Consider the following 23734-nt stretch of genomic DNA (forward strand, 5'->3'; position numbering starts at 1 on the left):
TGTGTGCGAATGTTTTTTTTCTTTCTGAAATACATATAAATGAGGATGTGACTTCAATAACAATTACCAAAACAAAGAAATCGCAAAATCGCAACCAAAACAATTAGAGATGAAACTGTCTTCTGGGAAACTGAAATCCAAGTTTCACAAAAAAGTACTAGTATCAAGTTCATACATTAACTTATGCAAACGTCTTCGCAAACGATGTAAATCGAAGTACAAGTTTTGACAAAAAAAATACTAGTCCCAAGGTAAAGACCCTCTTCGTAACCCATCAATAATCTTGGAACGATGTCATCACATTCACTGGATTGATGCTGTTGTTTTCTCCTTCATAACAGGGTGATCTAATCGAGATCCGCTTGACTCTGTTGGTGGTGTCTTCTTTTTATCATTCAATGAAGCTCTTAGATGAGATAATGTCACGAAATTCTTTCCATTTTTCACAATGAAATCATTCTTCACCACTGAATTCACCTGGCACATGAATTTTTTTTAAAAAAATTAAATATAACCAATGAATATATACATAAAACCGTAGCATTTATAGCCCGAAAAAAAACAACATATTATGGTCCATTCTGGCACTGATCCTGACATGCTCTTTTCGAACAAAAATAATCAGCAAATTGATGTTGCTGTCCATTCCATCTACACCTCATTTTCTCAATGTTGAAACAGAAAATTCAAGTCTAGAACATGCACAAAGAGTATAACATCAATCTAGCATGATCCTATGCCATTCTTACATTTCATTCCTAGTTCAATCATCAAAGAACTAAGCTATAAACTCAAGCTACATCAAATATACTATTTACATCAAATTCAACTCATTCTTACATTTCATTCCTAGTTCAATCATCAAAGAATGCTCCTAGTTCAATCATAAACTTCAATATATAAAACACTTACATTGATTGAAAATACGGCCTTCGAATTACCAAAAATATTGATCCCACTTGCTTGTTGTCGTATAACCTGTTATCATCGATCCATACAGTAAAAACAGAAAGGAAATAAAATATTAGTGTCATATAAAACTAAAAATTCAAAAACACATCAACATAAAAACCTGTAATTTCTTTCGTTTCTTCGACGCCAGTTCATCACGCATTGCTGCCTTATCAGATATGAATCTTTCATCACCATCTCCTTCTAAAGCTTCATCCCAGCTCTCCATTTCATTGCATCCCTGTGGAGCTGACTGCATCTCACCAATATCCATTTCATTGTATTCTTCCAATGTTGTTTCATTTTCTTTTTGCTCCATTTCATTGCATTCTTGTGGGATTGCTTGTTCCTGTTCCACAAATTTACTTTGTGGTGATCTAGGTCTGGTACAACTTCTCTGGTTATGGCCAAATCCACCACATCGCTTGCATTTGTTGTTTCTTTTTATCTCTTTCAGCTTTGTTTGGTTTGAAGCTGGTACTTCATCAGGTTCCCTTCTTCGCAACTTCGCTGGCCTACCAACTCTTTCCTTATAAACTGGTGGTAAGGGGGGGGATTAAGTCACATGAAGGCCACAACTCTTGTCCATCTATTGGCATGATTGACCTTGCATAACATCGTTTGTATGCTTCAATGCTATAATAACGATGCACATAAGCCTCTGGATTTTCTCTTTTGCACCACATAACACATATAGCATGTGGACATGGAATCCCAGTCATTTCCCATCTTCTACAGCTGCAACTCATTTTACTTAGGTCAACAGAATGCTGATTGCGTGGACCAGAGATCTGAAAATGCATCTCATCAGCCATCATCGGTCTAAACGTAGCCGCATCCTTGCAATTCTTTGCCATCACTACTTTAATCTTTGGGCATATTGCACCATCCCACTTCTCTGCCTTTGACCTGTTCAACTGAAATCTGACCATCAACATATTTCTAATCGATTCGAACATTGGAATTATTGCCTTCTCCCTAGCCTCTAAAATCATACTGTTGAAACATTCACACATATTGTTCAAAAGTATGTCACATTTGGGGATGGTGCTAAAGAATGCCTTGCACCAGTGATGTTCAGGTTTTTTGGCCAACCATGCATATGCATTTCCATCAATCTTCTTCAAATCTTCCATGCGTCTTTTGAACTCTTCAACTCTTGTTGCTCTTGCTGCAGCCCAAAGAGCATTTTTGATTGCCACACCTCTAAAACCAGCAGCTTTCATGTTTCTCAAGAGATGCCTAACACAAAATCTGTTTTCAGCATCGGGATACAAACTCTCGAAGGCAGGAATCAACCCTTTTTGTTTGTCGGACATAAATGTCCAGCCATGCTGATTTTCAAAGCCGATATCTTTATCTAACAACCGAAGAAACCACACCCAACTGTCCTTACTCTCTCCTTCAACCAAGGCATAAGCAATAGGAAAAATATTATTGTTAGGATCTAGGCCAACTGCCGCTAATAACTGCCCCCTGTCTTTGTTTTCAGAAAACAACCATCCACACCAATCACGGGCCTACATGCATCCTTGAAACCATCTTTGCATGCCGAGAAACAAACATAAAGTCTTTGAAATCTTGGCCCATCATCATCTTCTGTCAATTTCAGAATTACAGAAGCACCTTCGTCAGTCCTCTTCAATTCAGAGCAATAATCTCTTATTCGGCTAAATTTTTCTTGTATGCTGCCCTCAACTAGTTTCATTGCTTTTTTCTTAGCCAAATAAGCTTGCTTATATGAAATAGTTGTGTTCAAAGTGTTTTCTACCTCGACTTTGAACTCGCTGGTACCTAACTTAGGATTTGACTTGAATTTCTTCTCAAAAGTAGATCCCAACCAGCCTGCTTTGATGCTTCTGTTCTTGCTGTGCCAATAGCAATTGTCATGCTCGGGGATAAATGTTTTTATTTGCCAACACGAGTCTTTATTCATTGGTGAACAAAGAATACACCAATTACAACCTTCATTGATGCATATACCACGAAGTCTTTTGTTGTCATTCTTTACAAACTTCACTGTACGTCCTCGTCTGATACAATGACTCTCTATTGCAAATTTGGCCTCATTCTTTGAACTGAATATCATACCGAGCTTCAAATCAATATTTTTAGAATCTTCAATAGGGTCATACATTGGAAAGGTTGGTGCATCGTCCTCATCAGATTCAAGAGCACTCCCAAAACCATCACTTTCTAGACAGTCATAATCCCCTTCATCCTGCCCCATCCTAGACAGCAAGTCATCCGAAATTCCAACATCTTCCACTACATTTTTCCCTTTCAAATTTTCAGCAGCATGATTCTTCAGATTCTCCGCTAACTGAACTTCTTCCTCAAATTCAAAATCACTATCATGAAAACCATTTGCACCGTCTTGAGTGGTTGCATCTTTCTGATTATTTGTAGCTACTTCAACATGTTCCATGTAAACTTCAACTTCAAAGTTATGTGGGATATGATCCTTAATTTCAAGCACACCAACATCATTTTCCAAATATCTCCCTTTGGTTAAACTTTTCCCGAGCTTGTGCCAGAGCTTGAAACTATTCTCATCTGTAAATCCCAACTCTTTTGCATACCCACGAAGTTCAATTATCCCCAACTTATCCAGATCAACGAAGTCGAAGTATTCAATATTACCACCTTTGTACACTTTTTTTTTGCGAATTGTTTCCATCGTACCACCGTAATATAATTTTAGTGTGAAACATGTAGGTTCTCCCATCACACCTGGAAAAAATACAGGTACTGAATTTCAAACCATAATACAACGGATAAACTTTTTTTGCTAACTAAATTAATACTGTGTATAATAAAGTAATACAAAAATTAATATCGTGCAGAAAAAATTACCATAATTTGGCGTGAAACTCAGAGAATGGGTGCTCCGTCTAGCCATAATTTTGCAAATGCTGCTTATAAACTATTGAGAGATGTTTGCCTCCATGATATTCAACAACAGATTGTTTCCTCTCATGTTGATATTATTCTCACTTATTACAATAACTGTTGTACTAGATCAAACATAGAGCAAAAAATACATGAATTTGATAGAAAACAGAGTAGAACAGTGAAAAATTGGGTATCAAGGGACTCAATTCAGCAACCACCTCATCACCATTTCCCTTCAAGATGTATACCTATGGTAGTTCTGGGCTTCAATTGCCATTTTCACAAAAACCAAAGAAATCCTAACTCAAATTTCCATCAAGTAATTTCTGACTCGTGAGGTGTTAGCTAGAATATTCATCTCAGTCAAATTTAATCTGCAGCTTCTACCAAATAATTATATATGCAAGCATTTACCTTAAGCGAGATTTGGATTTGAAAGAGATGACCCGATCTTCTAACTCAGCTGGAAGAAATGGTGTGTTCTAGGGTTTTGAATTGGGGCAACACGTGATAAGAGTTAGAATTTGAGAAAAATGATAGAAATATGGATGTGGGCCTTCATCACCGTGAAAATTTAACGTCGAGTTGACGGGAGGGACCAAATTCGGAAAATTTATGAAAGACGAAGGACCATTTAAGCGGCCCGATAAGTCGAGGGACTATTTTTGGATAAGTCACAAACAAGAGGGACGAAAATGGGCATTACCCCTATTTTTTCTACAAACTAGTAAAAAACACGTGCGTCGCACGTGAGTACACATAATCAATTTATAATTTGTGGGTCATATCACTCAAAGTTATAATCATTTTTTAAGAATTTATTTCCTGAAATTAAAATTCATCTCTCCTTAATATATATGATAATATTTTAGTTTGATTAAAAAATAATTTAAAATTTCCTAAAAAATATAGGTGTTACCTAAATTTCATAAATTTAGTCCTAATAATATGTAAGATGATGTTTTCTATCCGTATATTTTTTAAAACACATTTTTTATAGTTGTAAATATGAATTAAGATTTAGAAATAGATCTTTTCTAGAATTCAAAAATCATGTTCATTTTTTTAAGCTACTCAAAAAATTTAAAATTTAAATTTAATTTTATTATTAATTGTGTATCTCAAATTAATTTGAATGTTCAAATCATACTACGAATGATAAACAATTTAAATATTCAAATTTTGTCCTTTTCATCGTAACCACTTGGACATCCGATCCATTCCTCTGTTTTATTATGTGTTTTCTTATTTGAGTAAACGCAATTAATTTCTCGTCATCTTTGATATCAATGAATTCATGTGCTGGTTGTTCGGATATTTTCTCATCTTATTTCTTATTTATAGATTTTGGTGAATTTTTCTTTTTTCTTCTTCGGTGTCATTTGCTCTCTTGGCGTTTTAGCTAGTTTCGAAGATTTTTTGTCATAGTATTTGCAATCCTTCCGTGACAATACAGAGAGACGCTTCTTCTTTAATTTTTACTAAGTTATTTATCTATCTTAAAAGGGCAAAGTCGATAATTCACAATCGTAAAATTTTGCCCTTTTATTCACTCTTTTAGATATGTATAGATATAGATATCATGTAATTTACAATCATGTATCAATTTTGAATTGTGAAAAAAAAACATTTTATATAATTGATCTAATATTTTATTCACACAATCAAAAAATGTCATTGTATATATTATTCATATTTTAGTTGAAGAAAACACCATTTTAACCAATTAAATGTCAATAATAAAGGCCAAATAAAAATATATATGAAATCATTATCAGGCATTAATTAATGCCCTATAAAAATTTACTTATATGTCCTTACACAAAATGTACTCTGTGTATTGTATATTACTTTTATATCCCTATGTATATTTATTAGGAATACATGGGCAAGAGAATAAAAGGGCAAAGTCGATAATTCACAATCGTAAAATTTGCCATTTTATTCACTCTTTTAGATAGGTATAGATTATTCACAAAATCAAAAAAATGTCATTGTATATATTATTCATATTTTAGTTGTAGAAAACACCATTTTAACCAATTAAATGTCAATAATAAAGGTCAAATAAAAAGATATATGAAACCATTATGATGCACTAATTAACGCCCTATAAAAATTTACTTATATGTCCTTACATAAAATGTACTATGTGTATTGTATATTATTTTTATATCCCTATGTATATTTATTAGGAATACATGGGCAAGAGAATAAAATGGCAAAGTCGATAATTCACAATCGTAAAACTTTGCCATTTTATTCACTCTTTTAGATAGCTCTTTTAGATAGGTATAGATTAAATGTCAATAATAAAAGCCAAATAAAAAGATATATGAAACCATTATGAGGCACTAATTAATGTCCTATAAAAATTTACTTATATGTACTTACACAAAATGTACTATGTGTATTGTATATTACTTTTATATCCCTATGTATATTTATTAGGAATACATGGGCAAGAGAATAAAAGGGCAAAGTCGATAATTCACAATCGTAAAACTTTGCTCTTTTATTCACTCTTTTAGATAGGTATAGATATAGATATCATGTAATTTACAATCATGTATCAATTTTGAATTGTGAAAAAAAAATATTTTATATAATTGATCTAATATTTTATTCACACAATCAAAAAAATGTCCTTGTATATATTATTCATATTTTAATTGTAGAAAACATCATTTTAACCAATTAAATGTCAATAATAAAAGCAAATAAAAAGATATATGAAACCATTATGAGACACTAATTAATGCCCTATAAAAATTTACTTATATGTCCTTACACAAAATGTACTATGTGTATTGTATATTACTTTTATATCCCTATGTATATTTATTAGAAATACATGGATAATAGAATAAAAAGGGCAAAGTCAATAATTCACAATCGTAAAATTTTGCCCTTTTATTCACTCTTTTAGATAGGTATAGATTATGAGACACTAATTAATGCCCTATAAAAATTTACTTATATGTCCTTACACAAAACGTACTATATGTATTATATATTACTTTTATATCCCTATGTATATTTATTAGGAATACATGGATAAGAGAATAAAAAAGGCAAAGTCGATAATTCACAATCGTAAAACTTTGCCATTTTATTCACTCTTTTAGATAGATATAGATAGATATAGATATAGATATAGATTTGCCCTTTTATTTACTCTTTTAGATAGGTAGATATAGATATCATGTAATTTACAATCATGTATCAATTTTGAATTGTGAAAAAAAAACATTTTATATAATTGATCTAATATTTTATTCACAAAATCAAAAAAATGTCCTTGTATATATTATTCATATTTTAGTTGTAGAAAAACCATTTTAACCAATTAAATGTCAATAATAAAGGCCAAATAAAAAGATATATGAAACCATTATGAGGCACTAATCAATGCCCTATAAAAATTTACTTATATGTCCTTACACAAAATGTACTATGTGTATTGTATATTACTTTTATATCCCTATGTATATTTATTAGGAATACATGGGCAAGAGAATAAAAGGGCAAAGTCGATAATTCACAATCGTAAAACTTTGCCCTTTTATTCACTATTTTAGATAGGTATAGATGTGGATGTATTGGACATGCTTTTCGAGATTGCGAGGTGACCTCGGAGGAAAAAGGTAAATTATCGTATGGTAGCTGGTTTAAAGCCCCATTTAAGGGTGGGGGAGCAAGGTCCAAATCGTCCTCTATGCACAACAGTAACAAACATCATCAAGAAAACACAGATGATACCTCTTCGGATGAACCGGAGAACATCGAGGGTGAAAAATCTGCGGCATCTCTTAAATCCAACCCCCTGGCCATCACCGTTTACTCTGACAAGAAACATGACAACAATAACAATGACACAATAGTGGACAGGAACAAAGGAAAGAACCCTACAACTGCCTCTCATGGAAAGTATGTCCTCTCGTCTACTAGCCCCTCTAAGAGTGGTCTGCATGCTACCAATACCACGTGCCTTAGTAGAAAAGTGGACATCCAGGATGGATGCAATGAGATTGATGGAGATAAAAGAAATGGAAAAGGCGAGCAAGGAAGAAAGGGAATCAATCGGCTATAAGTATTATTTCTAATGGGTCCAATACGGATATTGGTTCTAACACAGATGTGGTAATGGGCATCCAGCAAAAGAAAAGAAACCTTGACGATGCTCTGGGTATGACACTTGATATTCCAACGACGGCGGTCGGTTGCTAAGCAACCCCGTGGATATCAATGAGTTGCATCATTTGGAATGTACGAGGGCTTGAGAACCAACGTGCAATCCGAGAACTGAAGCGACTTATCGCAAAAAAAAAGAAGCCTTCCGTCCTTTCCCTCCAAAACAAAATTGAGGTAGTTCCAAACTACTCGGTGGAAAGAAGTATTAGATTTTCCTGAACTGTTTATTGTAAGAAACGTAGTGGGGGGTTACTACCACTATGGAAGAACCCTTTGATGTCACCATTCACTCTTATTCATCTGGCCACATAGATTGCTCTATCATTTATCAAACACTCGGAGAAACATTGGAGATTTACGGGATTCTATGGGAACCCAGAACCAGGCAGCCGAAATATTTCTTGGGAGCTGTTTCGTCGGCTCCATGGAAATCATGAACTTCGAGAGCTTCCCTGGCTCGTTGGAGGGGATTTTAATGAGATATGCTATGATAGAGAAAAATTTGGGGGAAATATGAGGCCAATGCACCAAACTAAGGAATTCCGGGATGTTCTTAAAGACTACTCTCTACAGGATTTACATGGAAGTGGGGAGTTTTACAAATGGGTTAATCAACGAGCCAATGATGAGTTGATTTTTGAGCGTCTTGACCGTTTCGTTGCTACGTTCTCATGGAGAATTCTCTACCCCGCAGCAAGAGCTCAGTCCTTTGAATGTTATCATTTTGACCACCGAGCTATTCTACTTGACCTTGGTAACGCCAGAGTGCATCAGTTCCATAATGGGCCAAGATTCCGGTTTGAAACTCATTGGGCCACTGAGGCTGATATCTCGGATACAATAGCTAGAGGATGGTGCAAAGAATATGGCTCTTTGACTTTAACTCATCGCATCCAGAACTGCAAAGATGCTTTAAGTGCTTGGGCAGGTAATCGGTTTCGCAACTTCTCCAACCAAATTCAGAAGATGAGGGCTCGATTGAACAGACTCAAAAAATCAGTCAATTGGAGTAACTCAGTTGCTCAGATTCAGACCCTTGAGAACCATATTGAGACTTTAGCCTCTAAAGAGGAGTTCTATTGGAAACAAAGAAGCAGGGTCAATTGGTTGGCACATGGTGACCAAAATTCCAAATTTTTTTCACGCAAGTGCATCGACCAAAAGAGCTAAAAACATTATCAATGGGCTCGTTTCCTCGCATGGAGACTGGTGTTCTGACAGAGAAGGTATGTCTGCAATTATTGGGAATTATTTCTCCATGTTATTCTCTTCGAGTCACCCCTCTGAATCTGAGTTACAACAAGTTATTGGTTGTATTGAACCGAGAATAGATGAGTACCAAAATTTCATGCTATATGATCCATTTACAGCAGAGGAAATCAAGAAAGCGGTATTTGACATGCACCCAAACAAATCTCCTGGGCCTGATGGTATGTTAGTGTTTTTCTTCCAGAAATTTTGGGCCGAAACTGGACAGGAAGTCACAAGGGCAGCGTTAGAAATTTTTAATTAAGGGGCCCAACTTGATGATTGGAATGGGAGTGGTCACATTAATTCCAAAACAAAATAACCCTATGACAATGAAGGATTATAGACCGATTAGCATCTGCAATGTATGCTACAAGATAGTAGCTCGAGGTATGACTAATAGGCTTCGTCCTATTTTGAGACTGGCAGTGAATGATTTCTAAAGTGCATTTGTCCCAAGGAGACTGATCACAATAATGTTATCCTGGGATTTGAAACCTTACACTGGATCAAAATAAAAAAGGGGGTAAGAAAGGATATGCGGCTTTAAAGCTTGACATGAGTAAGGCATATGATATGGTGGAATGGAGATTCCTTGAGAGAGCTATGTTGAAAATAGGATTCTCCAGGGTCTAGGTTGAGAAGGTGATGAGATGTGTGCGCTCAGTTAAGTACTCTTTTAATCTTAATGGCGAGACTGTAGGATCAGTGATCCCAGAGAGAGTTCTGCAACAGGGAGGTCCTCTCTACCCTTATCTTTTTGTAATATGTGCTCAAGGATTGTCTGTCCTTTTTCTTTCATTCGAATCAAGAAAATTTATTACAAGGATCAGAATTGTGTCTTCTTGCCCGGCAATCTCTCACCTCTTTTTTGCAGATGGTAGTCTGATTTTCTTCCGTGCTACGAATGTCGATTGTAATGTGGTTCACCACTGCTTGTGTTTGTATGAAAAATCCTCAGGCCAACTCATTAATTATGAGAAGTCTGCCCTATCATTCAGTCCAAATACATCAGTGGACGTTGCCAACAGAATTAAATCCCTACTGACTATCCCTATTGTACAGGGGCATGACACTTAATTGGGTCTTCCGACCTTCTCTATGCGGAGCAAAAGATTGCAATTTCTATATCTGGTGGAGCGAGTGGCAAAGAGAATGCAGGGCTGGAGTAGCAAACATATTCTGCTGGGGGGGAAAAAGACATTAATTAAAGCAGTGCTGCAATCGATACCCACATATGACATGTCGTGTTTTCACATTCCGAATTCTATCAATGAGGCAATAGAAAGAGAATGCTCTAACTTTTGGTGGGGTGTGGAGAATGGCAGACAAAGGATGCATTGGAAAAAAAATGGCGATCACTCTGTACGCCAAAATGTTTGGGGGTATGGAATTTCGGTGTATGACAACTTTTAATAAGGCCTTACTAGCAAAACAACTTTGGTGAATAATCATACAACCGGAGTCTCTTGTTGCTCGAGTTTTCAAAGCCAGATACTTTAAACACCAAGATATTATGAATGCATCATTAGGTAACAATCCGTCCTATATCTGGAGATAATTTCTGTGGAGCAGAGAGCCACTCAGCAAGGGACTCAGATGGCGAGTTTGCAAAGAGGACAAGATCTTAACGTTCCAAAATCACTGGGTGCCAAGAATTCCGCATAGTAAACTCCCTCCTACTTGATGGTGCTTGGAATGAACCGGTGGTACGCTCACTTTTCCCCTACTATATTGTGCAAGATATCTTGGAAACTACTATTATTAATTCACAGGCAGGGGATTCTAGATCCTGGTTCTTGGACCCCAAGGTAAATACTCGATTTGTGATTGGTATAAATTGGAAATCAATTTCTATGATCCACCAAGTCATTGCTCTGATCTCAAGTCAAAAGGTTGGTGGAAGTTTATTTGATCTCTTTCAATTCCCCTCAAAGTTCGGATCTTTTGGTGGCGAGCTTTACACGACATAATACCAATAGAGGCGGATTTATTGTTCCACCTTGTTCCGATTAGCGGCCACTATTGCTTATGTTTCGAATCTTTGGATTCAACGATGCTGTGAAATCCTGTTGGAAAGGAACAAGATTTTAACTCACTCTTAAACAGGTTCGTCAAAGAGATTTTTTTGAGGTCTTCCTTTGGGTAAAAGATAAACTTAACAGAAAGGAGTTTGAGGAATTTGCAATGAGAACCTGGGCTACAAGTACTGAGAGGCAACTGTTACTCCACAATCCAGACAGGCAATTCGCTTCGCTCAATGTTGATTGGAGTGTAAGGTTGTTGTGTGATTTTCAGGAAGCCAGGAGTTTTCTTCACGACCAGCTAGCCCACGTGTGTCTCAATCCAGATCGTCACCAGCTGATAACAGATTTATGTTGGAAGTAGACGCGACATATAATGAGACCTCGAATCATTTTACGGTGGGAGGGGCTTTACGTAACTCATTGGGACAAATCCTCCTTGCCTTTGGGAAGAAAATTGCTACGCTTCAATCTGTAGTGTTTGCGGAATTGGTTGCAATCAGGGAAAGTGTTCAAACAGTGCAGGAGCGAGGCATGGTAATTCAAGAAATCAAAACCGATTCTCTACTGGCGGTGAAAGCAGACACCAATCTAGATGAGGATTTCAGTGATACTGGAGGAATTGCAGCCGACATCAAAGACTTGCTTAGGATTAGTAACAATATCATATTATTTCATATTCGTCGTTCCGAGAATGTAGTTGTTCATTCTCTTCCAAATTTTGATATTTCTTTTCCCTCTCCTTTTGTTTGGGAGCACGGATAATACTACAAGATTCTTCCTGTCAAAAAAAAAATTAAAAATAGATAAGTGCCTATCCAATAAAATCAGATAAGCTAAGAGTTTTTTTAAAAAAAATCATTTTTGTATATTGTAATTATATTATGTAAATAGAGATTCATAGTCATAAATGCAATAGCTCGAAAACATTATGTGAATTCATTTTCTCTCTTCTATCATCTTTTTTTCTTATAACATTTTTTTAGTAGTTGCTGTATTTTTGTAATGGAGATCATTGATAGATTTACCAAAAATAGGAACAATTAATGGTATCATTGTCAATTTATATTAAGGCTTTGTTATTTGGAGTGATTAACATGTGATAGGACCATCAATCCCAATTAATATAGCGTTTATTTACAAAAATAAATTTTTTCTTAATTTCAAAGGCCCATCAATAATTTAATTTATGCATGATTTTTAGTTTTTAATTTCAGTGAGGATAAACAATATATATTAGTGTTTCTTTGCACGCGTCGCATGTATATATGAAAAAAATTATTAAATAATATTTTTTTAATTCGATAGATTATATTAAAAATTAAAATTTTTTATCTTAGTGTTTTTATGTTATGAATTATATGATTATTTAATTTAAAAATTAAAAATATAGCTAAAGATATAAAAAGTTTTTTTAGAAAATTGAAATAAAGATGCAAATTTATTAAAATGGGCTCAATGATATTTTTTATTAAAGGAAAAAATTTTTGAAAAAAGTGGTGGTTTTTTATTACCAAATATATGTATATATATATATATCATGAGACCAAATTTAGTTATTTTAGATGTCTCAAATTTAATAATATAAAAAAAATAAATATAAAGAAATCAAAAATTTTCTAATGTACCCTTTCTTGGCTTTCACAGTTAAACGGAAAAATCATGGTTATTTGTCTAATCACAATCTTAATCAATTACATTACACATGTTATTATTGATTTACAACCACTCTATATCCTATCCAATTTCTTTACACAATCCTATCACGAAAGAAAAATCAACTTAAAAAATAAAAACAAAGAGTGGAATACAAATAAACTTTCCTCAGCATCAACTTACATCATTTCATAAGTTATCGTTGAGTGCTGAGAAACCACGGGATGTCAAGGATAGAGACATAAAATCGTTAATTTGGAAGCTACGTCTTGTAATATAATTTAAGTGGGTTGGATTGAAATTTTTTCAACCAAACTAAAGGTGAGCCTAGTCAGACCAACCTGTGCGGGTCGCGAGCCTAGGCGGGCTACCATCGGCGGGCCTAGGTTGGCCCGTGGGCCTAGAATTTTTTTTTTTTTTTTTGCTTTTATAGTGATATATATATATATATATATATGTATTTTTTTTAATGAAAGTTGTGAATTTTTTTTGTATTAATTATTTTATATAAAATTTACACGTTTGAAATCAATAATTAAAAATTTTATTAAAATGTTTCTATTAATATTTATTTACAAAATCAAATTTGTAATTAATTATAATGAATTTTATTTTTATTTATTTATTTTTATTTGTAGTGAGCCAACTCGCGGGTCGGCGTGCCTAACCGCAACCCACCTTGGGTTGGGTTGAGGATTTTCAGCCCGTCAGGATGGTGGGTCACCTGCCCTCGACCTGTCAAACAGTGTGTTTTTGACTTTTTGGTGGACTGACCCGTTTCGCCATGGGTTGACCCATCTGAAAGCTCTAGACTCACGAATAAAATAATCATCAAATATTCAAGTCACACTCAACTTATACACGAAACAAAATAGCTTTTATAAGACAGTTTGACTCATCAATTTTGTGAAACAAATTTTCGATCTAACCTAATTAATAAAAAAAATATTAATTTTATATAAAAAATATTATTTTTCAATATGATTAGTCAATCCGTAGTCAATCCGTCTTATATCTTCTCAGACTTACTCTACACGTACCATACCACAATCACAATACATAAATTACTAATTTTATCAATCTTTTATTACGATTAATTATATTGACCTTTCTTGAATTTTATAACAATTACGAGAAAAACCCAACCAAATTTAAAAATAATAAACACCCCTTGGTCATATTTCCCTCTCCATTTTAAAAAAAAATCAATGAAAATATATTATCATAAAAAAATTGCTAGAAAATTTTTAGATTTACCCTTTAACTAATACTACTTATTACAACTTAAACATCATGCCATTCAGTTGTCATTTTAATGTTTCCATATTTTTTCATGATTATATGTGAATTTTTTTTATTTCAGATTACTACCAAATTTGTTTGTACTTAATTTTATTAATGTTATAATCATGTCGATTACATATTTATTTAATCAAATTAGAATGTTATAATCAAATTGCAATGTCAATTTTAATTTTGATTTATTTAATATATGAAAGGTTATATTTGATTGTGCTTTATATAATATTTTTATTATGATTTTACAATATGAAATCGTAATGGTTTTTTATTTGATTATGTTAATTTAATCGATTCTATTATTAAACAAATAAATTAAGTGTAAAAATCTTATATTAATTTGAAATAAAATATGCTGTATATTAAAATTTTCTATTTAATCTAAATAATTAAGAAAAATTCTCAAAATTTATGAAAACATTAAAATTACAGTAAAATGGTATCTTTTGATCAAGTTTTAGTATATAAAATATTAGATTGAGAGAATAAATCTGTAATGTTGGGATTATAATATATATTTTTTATTGAATTTTTTAATGGAGAGCTGATATATTTGATACTAAAGCAATATTTTTATTTTGATTTTACAATATGAAATCGTAATGGTTTTTTATTTGATTATGTTAATTTATTCGATTTTATTATTAAAAAAATAAATTAAGTGTAAAAATCTTATCTTAATTTGAAATAAAATATGCTGTATATTAAAATTTTCTATTTAATCTAAATAATTAAGAAAAATTCTCAAAATTTATGAAAACGTTAAAATTACAGTAAAATGGTATCTTTTGATCAAGTTTTAGTATATAAAATATTAAATTGAGAGAATAAATCTGTAATGTTGGGATTATAATATATATTTTTTATTGAATTTTTTAATGGAGAGCTGATATATTTGATAAGTAAGAATGTTAAAAGGATGTTTGTTATTTCTAAATTTGTCTGGATTTCTTTGTAATTATGATGAAGATAAGAGAGGTAAATTCCTTTTCATTACTAATATATCGCATTGACATCTTTCAATCATCTCGTGACGTACCAAAGATACTTAGAGATTTTTTTCTCAAAATCTACAATTTCATAACAAGAACTTTGATGACAATTCCTAGAAAAGGTATCATCAAGTGTATATACATGACTCCACACTATGATATAAATTACATAATGAATATGCATGAAATGGTTGACTGACATAAACAAAACAGGTAACTGTAAGAGATGTAATTTAAGTTCAAATCAAGCCAAGAATCAATAAGAAGAAAAAAAAACTAGCTGAAACTTGTCTTAAATCAATATAGAAGTTCATTCCTTCGACTAAGAACTGGAAACTTCAGTAACCATCAGTGAGAATGAACAGTCCAACCCCTATTGCAACTTCATCGCCCATCTGTTGATGTAAATGAGACTGCAAATCCAGATGGCCGATTGGGTATGCTCGTTCCTGTATTATCGTTGGTGCCAAGCTGAGAATACGGATCATCAAGGTAACTCATTCCTTCAAAAGCCTGCCATTTCTTGAGTGCTTGAGGTAAAGTCATGTCATAATCGATTCCGTAGACATCTTCCGGATCAGCAGGTTCGGTTGGCTTCCAAAGTTCAGCAAGAGACGAGAGCACATTAACGACATGGCCCATATCAGGCCTCTGATAAGGTTCTCTCGAGGAGCAGTGGCCAGCCAGTTCTGCAACTGTGATGATACTCGAAAGTGTTTCTTTGTTGAGATCAAGATGCGGGTCGATAGCTTTTGAGAAAGTGTCTTTGTTGATGAGCATGCGGCGGAACCATGCCACTAGATGCTGGTTTTCGTCGGGTAAAGTCTCGTCTATAGCCTTTCTTCCGGTGATCAACTCCATTAGAATGACACCAAAACTATAAACATCAATTTTCGTACTCACTCTACCAGTTACTGCACAATTAATGCAAATAAATTGCTTCGATTAAGACAAGGAGCTACATTTCACATCACATAACAAAATAAGAATATGCCAGAGTCTACAATGGAAAACACCAATTCAGCAAAGGCTAATCGCAATGAAAAACTAAGACAAAATATTTGCATGCAACATTTGAATCCTTATGAACTAACTGAATCATTATGTACTTAAAAACTAAAAGATTTACCAAGAAATGAAGAAGCTACCTGCATATTCTGGTGCAAGATAGCCAAATGTCCCAGCCAATTTAGTAGCAACCGAAGCTTTTCCATCAGGCGCAAGCCGAACCAGCCCAAAATCTGCAACCTTAGCCCTCATATCATCGCCAAGAAGAATGTTCGAAGGCTTAAGATCCCTATGAATAAAACTTTGTTGTGCCAAACCGTGCAAGTACTCAACACCTCTAGCGACATCTAATGCGATGGCAAGCCTTTTCAACCATTCCAGGGGTTTCAAGCCTTCTACCTTCCAATTAAATAGAAACCTGCTAAGCGTTCCCTGAGGCATGTATTCATAAACAAGAAGCCTCTCACTTCCATCTAAACAATATCCCAAAAGTTCAACTAGATGCCTATGTCGAACTTTTGTAAGGACAGAGATCTCGGATTTGAACTCATCCAAACCTTTATCGCTCATCATTCCAGATTCCATCCTCTTAACAGCAATCTTAGTTCCATCATGCAACTCCCCTTTATAAACAGTTCCAAATCCACCACTGCCAAGTATGTTTTGTACATTGAAGTTGTCTGTCACATTTCTCAACACTTGGATAGAAATCACCATGTTACCGGCCTCAACTACTTGAAGGTCAGGCTGACCGCTGCTCCCTTGGCTATGAGTCTCACTAGTAACGCCATTAAGGCTTGAGCCAGCAATAGTAATCTTAACCGCATCTTCAGACCCTGATAGGCGAGGATGTATAACCATGGTATGAGGAAGCTGCACCATGCTCGAACGCTTAACTTTGTTCCTGTAAAGAAAGAAAACCAATGCTCCAACAAAGATAAGAGCACAAAGACCAACAACGGATCCCAAAATTACTCCAATAGAAGATTTCTTCCTGCCATTATTGCCTGATCCATCGCCACCAGAGGTGGTCTCTGAAGGCAGATAATCCTTCCCAATGTTCACATTCCCGTCAGTCTTTACAGTCACACTACTTGAAAAAGCCGGTACTTTCCCATTAATATTATTATCCGAAACATCCAACAGTGTAAGTTGGGTCAAAATCGTCAGCTCACTTGGTATAGTTCCCGTTAATCTGTTTTTTGACAAAATCAATCTTTGCAGCGTTGTGATTAGCGAAAACTTCGGAGAGATTGATCCAATAAGATTCATTTGACGAAAATTCACCACAGTAATACTCCCATTGTTACATGTAATCCCCCTCCATGAAGCACATGGATCATTCCCTTTCCAAGCATTGGCAAGATCATGAGGATATCCAAACTCTTTCACTACATCAAGCAGTACATTAACGCGCGGATCACATTCTACCCCCGGGTCAGGTAGACAAAAACTATTACTTTTAACTGTCATATCCACCTTCACCGAACTACTAAATTTTGGAGTCATCCCTTGTAACAAGTTATTCGTTAAATTCACGACCTGAATTGACTGTAATCCAACCAAAGACTCGGGTACGGTGCCGGTCAAGCTATTATCCCTTAAACTCAAGTCTTGCAGCTGAATCATGCCAGAGAAATCTGGCAATGGCCCGGAGAAAGAATTCCCATGCAACCAAACCTGAGTCAATTGAGTCATGTTCTGCAAAACACTAATTGAACCATTGAGTCTTGAACTACTCTGCTGACCATTAAGCCACAGAGTCTGTATCGAAGAGCCCGAAAACGAGGATGGCAACGGTCCCTCTAGATAATTCAATGCTAAACGCAACGTTGTCAAGCTTGGAAACGTATCTAGCCCAAAAATCTCAGGCAAAACTCCACTAAGATTAGTACCAGTAGCCGAAAAAGTGTCTAGACTAGACGCACTTTTGAGACTCTCGGGAATTACCCAAGACGTAAAAGGGTTGTGCTCCAAATTGACATTCTGTAACGAAGTCATACCATTGAAGAAATCCAAAGGAATAGCCGTAAACTTGTTGTTGTTGACCAAAAGAGACTGGAGAGAGTTCAAACCGGCGAAACTCGGTAGCGGCCCGCCGATTTGGTTATCCTGAACTTCAAACACCTGCAAAGAAGTAAGCCCATTGATGTTGGAAGGAAGGAACCCGCCAAGATTCAGCCGCCCAATTTGTATTCGGACCACCCGATTATTTGAACACAGCACATTCTTCCACTTGCAAGGGTCCGGATCATTCCACTCCAGTTGAGTCGGTGAGTTGAGACTCTTCTTTAGCCCTTGCATGACAGCCGCGTCGGGGGACTGCGACCGCCCGGCGGCCGCTAACAGCGAAAAAAGAGTGAAAAACAGAATTCCTGAAGCCATAAAAAAGTGGGTTTTCGGATTTCCAGAAGAAATTCAAGAAAATCGGGTGGAAAAACCTTAAAACAGGGGGAAAAATAATTCATCCATAACGCTTAAAAAGGAATGGCCAGAAAAAGGAAATGTGAATTGTGGGAGTAGCGAGAGAGTGTGTTTTAATGGCGGATTGGGGAAGAGGAAAAGGTGGTGAAATTTTGGGAAGAATTGTGTGAGGGGAAAGGAGGGAAAGTGAAAGGGATACAGTTGGCACATGGTGTGTAAAAGGACCAGAGGATCTCCAATTTTGGGCAAGCCTTTTCCATTAATTTTACCTGGCATATAATATATATAATTTTTATAGAGTTGAGCACATGTTGTCACATCGCTTAATCAATAATTTTTTTGATAATATTATGTTTATGATACAATATTAGGTTTATAGTACGAAAATTTCCTTCTTTTATTGTAATATTTTTCATATATACTCAATTACATCACACATATTTGTGAATAAAAATTATTTATTTTGATGTACATGATGTATATGAGCAGATATTAATTTATTATAATAATAAAAGATCATTTTCGTATCATAATCCTAAGATCATTATAAAAAATAGTTATTTTGGCGCAAAAACAGTGCATGTTTAACGAAATCGTCGTGGCAAGGGTTAAACGCGCAACTATTACAAAAGGCTAAGGACTGAAATGTTTATTAAAATTTCACAGAGAAGTGTGAATTTTCAATATTTCATAGAAGAATTTGGTGCAATAAACTCAATTTTTATATGTCAATGGGCCAAACAAAAAAGAAATAATAATAATAAAATAAAAAAATTGTATAAGGGAGACTCGAATTCAATATAGATATCCTCTTTTAAAATTGAGAACATTGATTTGGGGCGAAAGAATCCTTGACGGGTTTGTAAAAATAGTTCATATTTAAACAATGCAAACTTAAACATCATGAAGGGAATATTTATAAGCTGTTAAAATTTGTTTGATAAAAGTGTTTGGTTGAGTTTATAACTTTTGCAAAACAGTTTGTATGTTTCTTCAAAGCTTATTAGCTCTTTAAATTTGCTTGTAATAATGCCTAACAACTTACAAATGATGCTGGTATTATTATTATAAATTTAATAATAATTATTAAAATATTACTGATATAAGTAGCAATAGTATTATTATTAATAATAATTATGCTTGTAGTTATATTTAATAATTTATCTATAATATGTTAAAATAACTATTGTATTATTTTATAAAGATGTCCTCTTCGATAATTGTCATATATTAAAAAAATATCTTATAATACAAACACATCAATAAATTAAAATCAATTATCTTGTTTTATTCAAACAATTTAACATTTTATTTTTAAAATAAATCTCACTGCTTATAAATTTCTAAAACATCTTATCATATAGTGGAACTTATAAATTTTTTTAAAGAAGTTTAATCAAATATCCTCTAATTGAAAATTGATATAAAAATATTTAATATTTAGGTACTTCGATTTATGTGAAACAAATAACATATAATATGTTATTAATGCGAAAAACTCATATGAGATCGTCTAATTAATCATTTTTATGAGATGGATCTTTGATTTGACACATAAAAATTAAATTATACTTTTATATTAAATATATTATTTTTCATTATAAGAATGAACCAGATCGACCAATCACACATATATAAATTTTAAAATAAATTTAATCTCATAAATGTAAGAATAAATGTTCATACTTTCAAAAACAGTTAAATTGTCTACAGGTAACCGAGATTTAATTTTTAATATAACTCTTTGTTGCAAAAAATATATAAAAGAAATTACATTTTTTTTTTAAAAAGCTAAATAAATAATTAAATAGTAGGGGTGGGATCGGGTTGAGACTCGTCCCGTAACCTCCTTACCCGATTTCCGTCCCGATAAGAATTGAGATTTTTTTTTCTACCGATCCCGTACCTTAAAAGTGTCGGGACCCGAATGCTCGGGATCCCGTCGGGTAGGGAGCGAGAATTCCCGAAAAATATTTTTTAAAAAAATTCTATGAAATGTTTTATTTAAAAAAAATAATGAATAAAATCAAATAATTTCTTAGTACATTACAAATAAAATAAAATTTCTTTGTATATAACAATTAAAAACTAAAACATATTTTTAGTGCAATACAAATAAACTAAAACAACAATTTGGTTAATACAATAAAAACATATAATTATTCCAAATAATAAAAAAACAAAATGAAAATTTATAAATCAACATTAATATTAAAACAAATAATTATAATATAAAAAAATAATTATTTGGGAGATAATTATAAAATATTATTATTAAAACAGATAATTATAAAAATATTTCTATTTTTTTTAATTAAAAAATATTATTAATATATTCGGGTCGGGTCGGGTCGGGAATCCCGTCGGGAAGGGTTGTTTATCCCGATCCTGTTCCCAAAATTGATCGAGTTTGGGTCGGGAAAAATTCGGGACAGGAACCGGTTAGGAATCGGGAAGGGTCGGAAATTTTGTCAATTTTTCCAACCCTATTAAATAGTGCTTAGAAAAGTTGCCTCGATTAATTTGGCTAACATCGTATATTAGGATCGAAAGTGAGTTTTGAGAAGTTATAAGGGGTGTCTAAGTTGGTGAAGTAGGTGAGTATTCGGTCAGATGTCAGGAGTTCGATTCGTCATATACCAACACCTTTTGGAGTGGCCTATCACACACGCTTGCCTAGTGCAGTTTACCTGACTAGCGTAGTTTGCAAGCTATTGCGTTAGTTCGAGAGTTTATCGGTGCGCATCAAAATGTAGCAGATGCAGGTTCCCACGTCATAAAAAAAGTGAGTTTTGAAAAGAGTGAATAAACTCTATAAATATTTTGCGATTAAAATAGCTACGACAGTTCGTTCTTGAAATATTCAAAACCGACCACCAAGACATTATATCGATTTCGCTTTTCAAACAGAGCAGAAGACACATTTGGTTGAAATTTTTTATCAAACCTTCGTATGTAATATTTTGGTATTTATACAACACATAAAATGCTAGCTGTGTTGTACTCTAACTCAAAAATAATATAAAATATTGATGATACCAAAATTTTACCTCAGGTTCGGTTTGGTAGAGCGGATCTTCAAATTTTCAACGAAACGGGTCGGGTCGGGTGTGAGCGAAAGAGAGAATAAGGGTGCATGAATGTTTGAGCAAGAAGTGAATGTGTAAAACCATAAGAAAATACCTGTATTTATAAGGGCTGGAGAGGTAAGTTACCTTGTTGAGGTAGAATTTGTGTTAGAGTGGAACTCTACTCAAGGTAGGAACCTAGATCAAGTAGAACCCAGCCACCATGGTGATTAGGACTCTTGAACCGACCTACAAACCATATCAAACCGTAGATTTGTTGGATCTTATCCTTATCTGTTAAAGATACTCAAATATTCCCGATGATCGAAGCCTCCAAATGTTGGGCCCGGGTCGGGCCACTATGCCACCAAATTCTGTCCTGGCCCAATGGGCTCGGTAACTAAGGCTTTGCACCATGAATGTAATTAAGCCTTCGCCCCATCTTTAGACCTCGATTTAGGCCCAGGTCGGGCCTTTATCCTGCCCAAATAGAACTCGGCCCATTGGGCCCTTATGCTTAAGACTTGATCTTCAAACCATCGTCTTTTACCCTAGCTGGGCTGTTCCAGCCTGGGCTTCTCATAAAATAGGGTTTGAGAGGCTTCAAAGTACCCTTCCAAAAACATGAGTTATTGGGTTCAAGTCGGATCAGACCCATATATTTTTAGGTGCATCAATAGTACCTTCTCCCTATGGTCTAAAAGAAGTATGAAGTTTAGACCAAGTGGTCTGGTCGAGCCCCGAACCCCATGTGTTTCTCCTGGACGGTCCTGATTTGGATCCGCGTCATGTGTTTTTTTGGACGGCCTAGATTCATCGTCGGCACGATTTCCGAGGTACTGACAACACGACGTGGCCTGCCCCGAATCACCGATTAAAATGATAATCTGACGATCCAGATTGATCCTTGTCTTCTATAAATAGGACGGTAAAAACTTCATTTTTCACTTTTACAGCATACGCTATTACTCTGGTGAATTCTCGAGAGCGATCTCGACCTGAGCCATCACTTCTCGAGCTACTACTTATTTGAATCACTCCAGACCCGACGCCTTTTCCTGTAAGTCCTTCCCCCTATATTTCGAATATTAGACGAGAATGTCTTCCCCCGATGAATCCGCAATTAGGGAGTTAGCCATTTTCGCAGACATTCCTCCTTCTCTCCTCCTGATTCCCCAAAACCCTCAGACCCTGAGGGATCGGATACTGGCCCGAGCCCTTCTGAGACTCTGGAGCTAAAATGAGGAGACTCCATAAACTTAGGACAAATGAAGCCCACCTAAGAGAGGAGGGTAAACATTGGTTCGAGGTACTGGCTTCCCACCTTGGCCCGGACATGGGTCCAACCATTAGGAAAAGATCGGGCATGCCCGAGGCCTATGAATTGATACTCCCTGGGCGCTGAGATCAGGCTCATAAACCCCCTACGGGTTTCTTGAGTTTTAGCTTAGATCAGGTAAAGATGGGCCTTAGATTCCCTATCCGAGATATCATCTTAACTCTGTGTCAATACTTTTGTATATGCCCGAGTCAACTCACCCCTAACTCCGTTAGTTCTATCCTGTCTTTGGGCGTTTTGTTTTGTTTTGTTTTTTTCGGGTCCCCCTACATGTAGGGAATTTTACCAAATTCTTTCAAATCAAAAAGACTGCCTCAGGCCGGTTCTATATTTCCGTCCGTCCCGAGTATCAGTTTCTAAAAGGAAAACTAAGCTCCCACAAAGGGTGGAACAACAGATACTTATTTGTCCGACCCGAGCCCGACCAACCTTGGAAATTCCAAGCCCACTGGGCCATGAACTTCACCCCTCCAAACTTTCCCGCTCATCCTAGCCATAACTTCACCAATTTCCTTGCCACCTTATCTGTTAAAACCTTTGACATTGATAGCCTGGTCGAGGACGATCTGCTATGAAACTATGGATTCTATAGGAAAGGAGTAGAAGTCTTGAGAGAATTGGGTAGGACCCTTTATC

At 34.9% G+C, this 23734-nt stretch overlaps 3 protein-coding genes across 3 annotated transcripts; 1 reads left to right on the top strand and 2 right to left on the bottom strand.

The window, feature by feature from the left end:
* Positions 1 to 252: 252 nt before the first annotated feature.
* On the bottom strand, positions 253 to 1230 carry LOC140879413 (uncharacterized). Its single transcript, XM_073283114.1, has 2 exons — positions 1073 to 1230; positions 253 to 477 (listed from the first exon to the last, which is right to left on the bottom strand). Exons 1-2 carry the CDS (start codon positions 1223 to 1225, stop codon positions 304 to 306), a joined length of 327 nt encoding a protein of 108 aa, XP_073139215.1. The 5' UTR covers positions 1226 to 1230; the 3' UTR covers positions 253 to 303.
* Positions 1231 to 8094: 6864 nt separating this feature from the next.
* LOC140879254 (uncharacterized) lies at positions 8095 to 9210 on the top strand. The gene is made up of 2 exons (XM_073282935.1): positions 8095 to 8214; positions 8353 to 9210. The coding sequence occupies exons 1-2, from the start codon at positions 8095 to 8097 to the stop codon at positions 9208 to 9210; spliced, it is 978 nt and encodes a 325-aa protein (XP_073139036.1).
* Positions 9211 to 15363: 6153 nt separating this feature from the next.
* Positions 15364 to 18911, bottom strand: LOC140881384 (receptor protein kinase TMK1-like). Its single transcript, XM_073286650.1, has 2 exons — positions 16408 to 18911; positions 15364 to 16173 (listed from the first exon to the last, which is right to left on the bottom strand). Exons 1-2 carry the CDS (start codon positions 18650 to 18652, stop codon positions 15644 to 15646), a joined length of 2775 nt encoding a protein of 924 aa, XP_073142751.1. The 5' UTR covers positions 18653 to 18911; the 3' UTR covers positions 15364 to 15643.
* Positions 18912 to 23734: the final 4823 nt, after the last annotated feature.

This window comes from Henckelia pumila, chromosome 2 (genome assembly GCF_033568475.1).
Source record: "Henckelia pumila isolate YLH828 chromosome 2, ASM3356847v2, whole genome shotgun sequence".
Lineage (NCBI taxonomy): Eukaryota > Viridiplantae > Streptophyta > Magnoliopsida > Lamiales > Gesneriaceae > Henckelia > Henckelia pumila.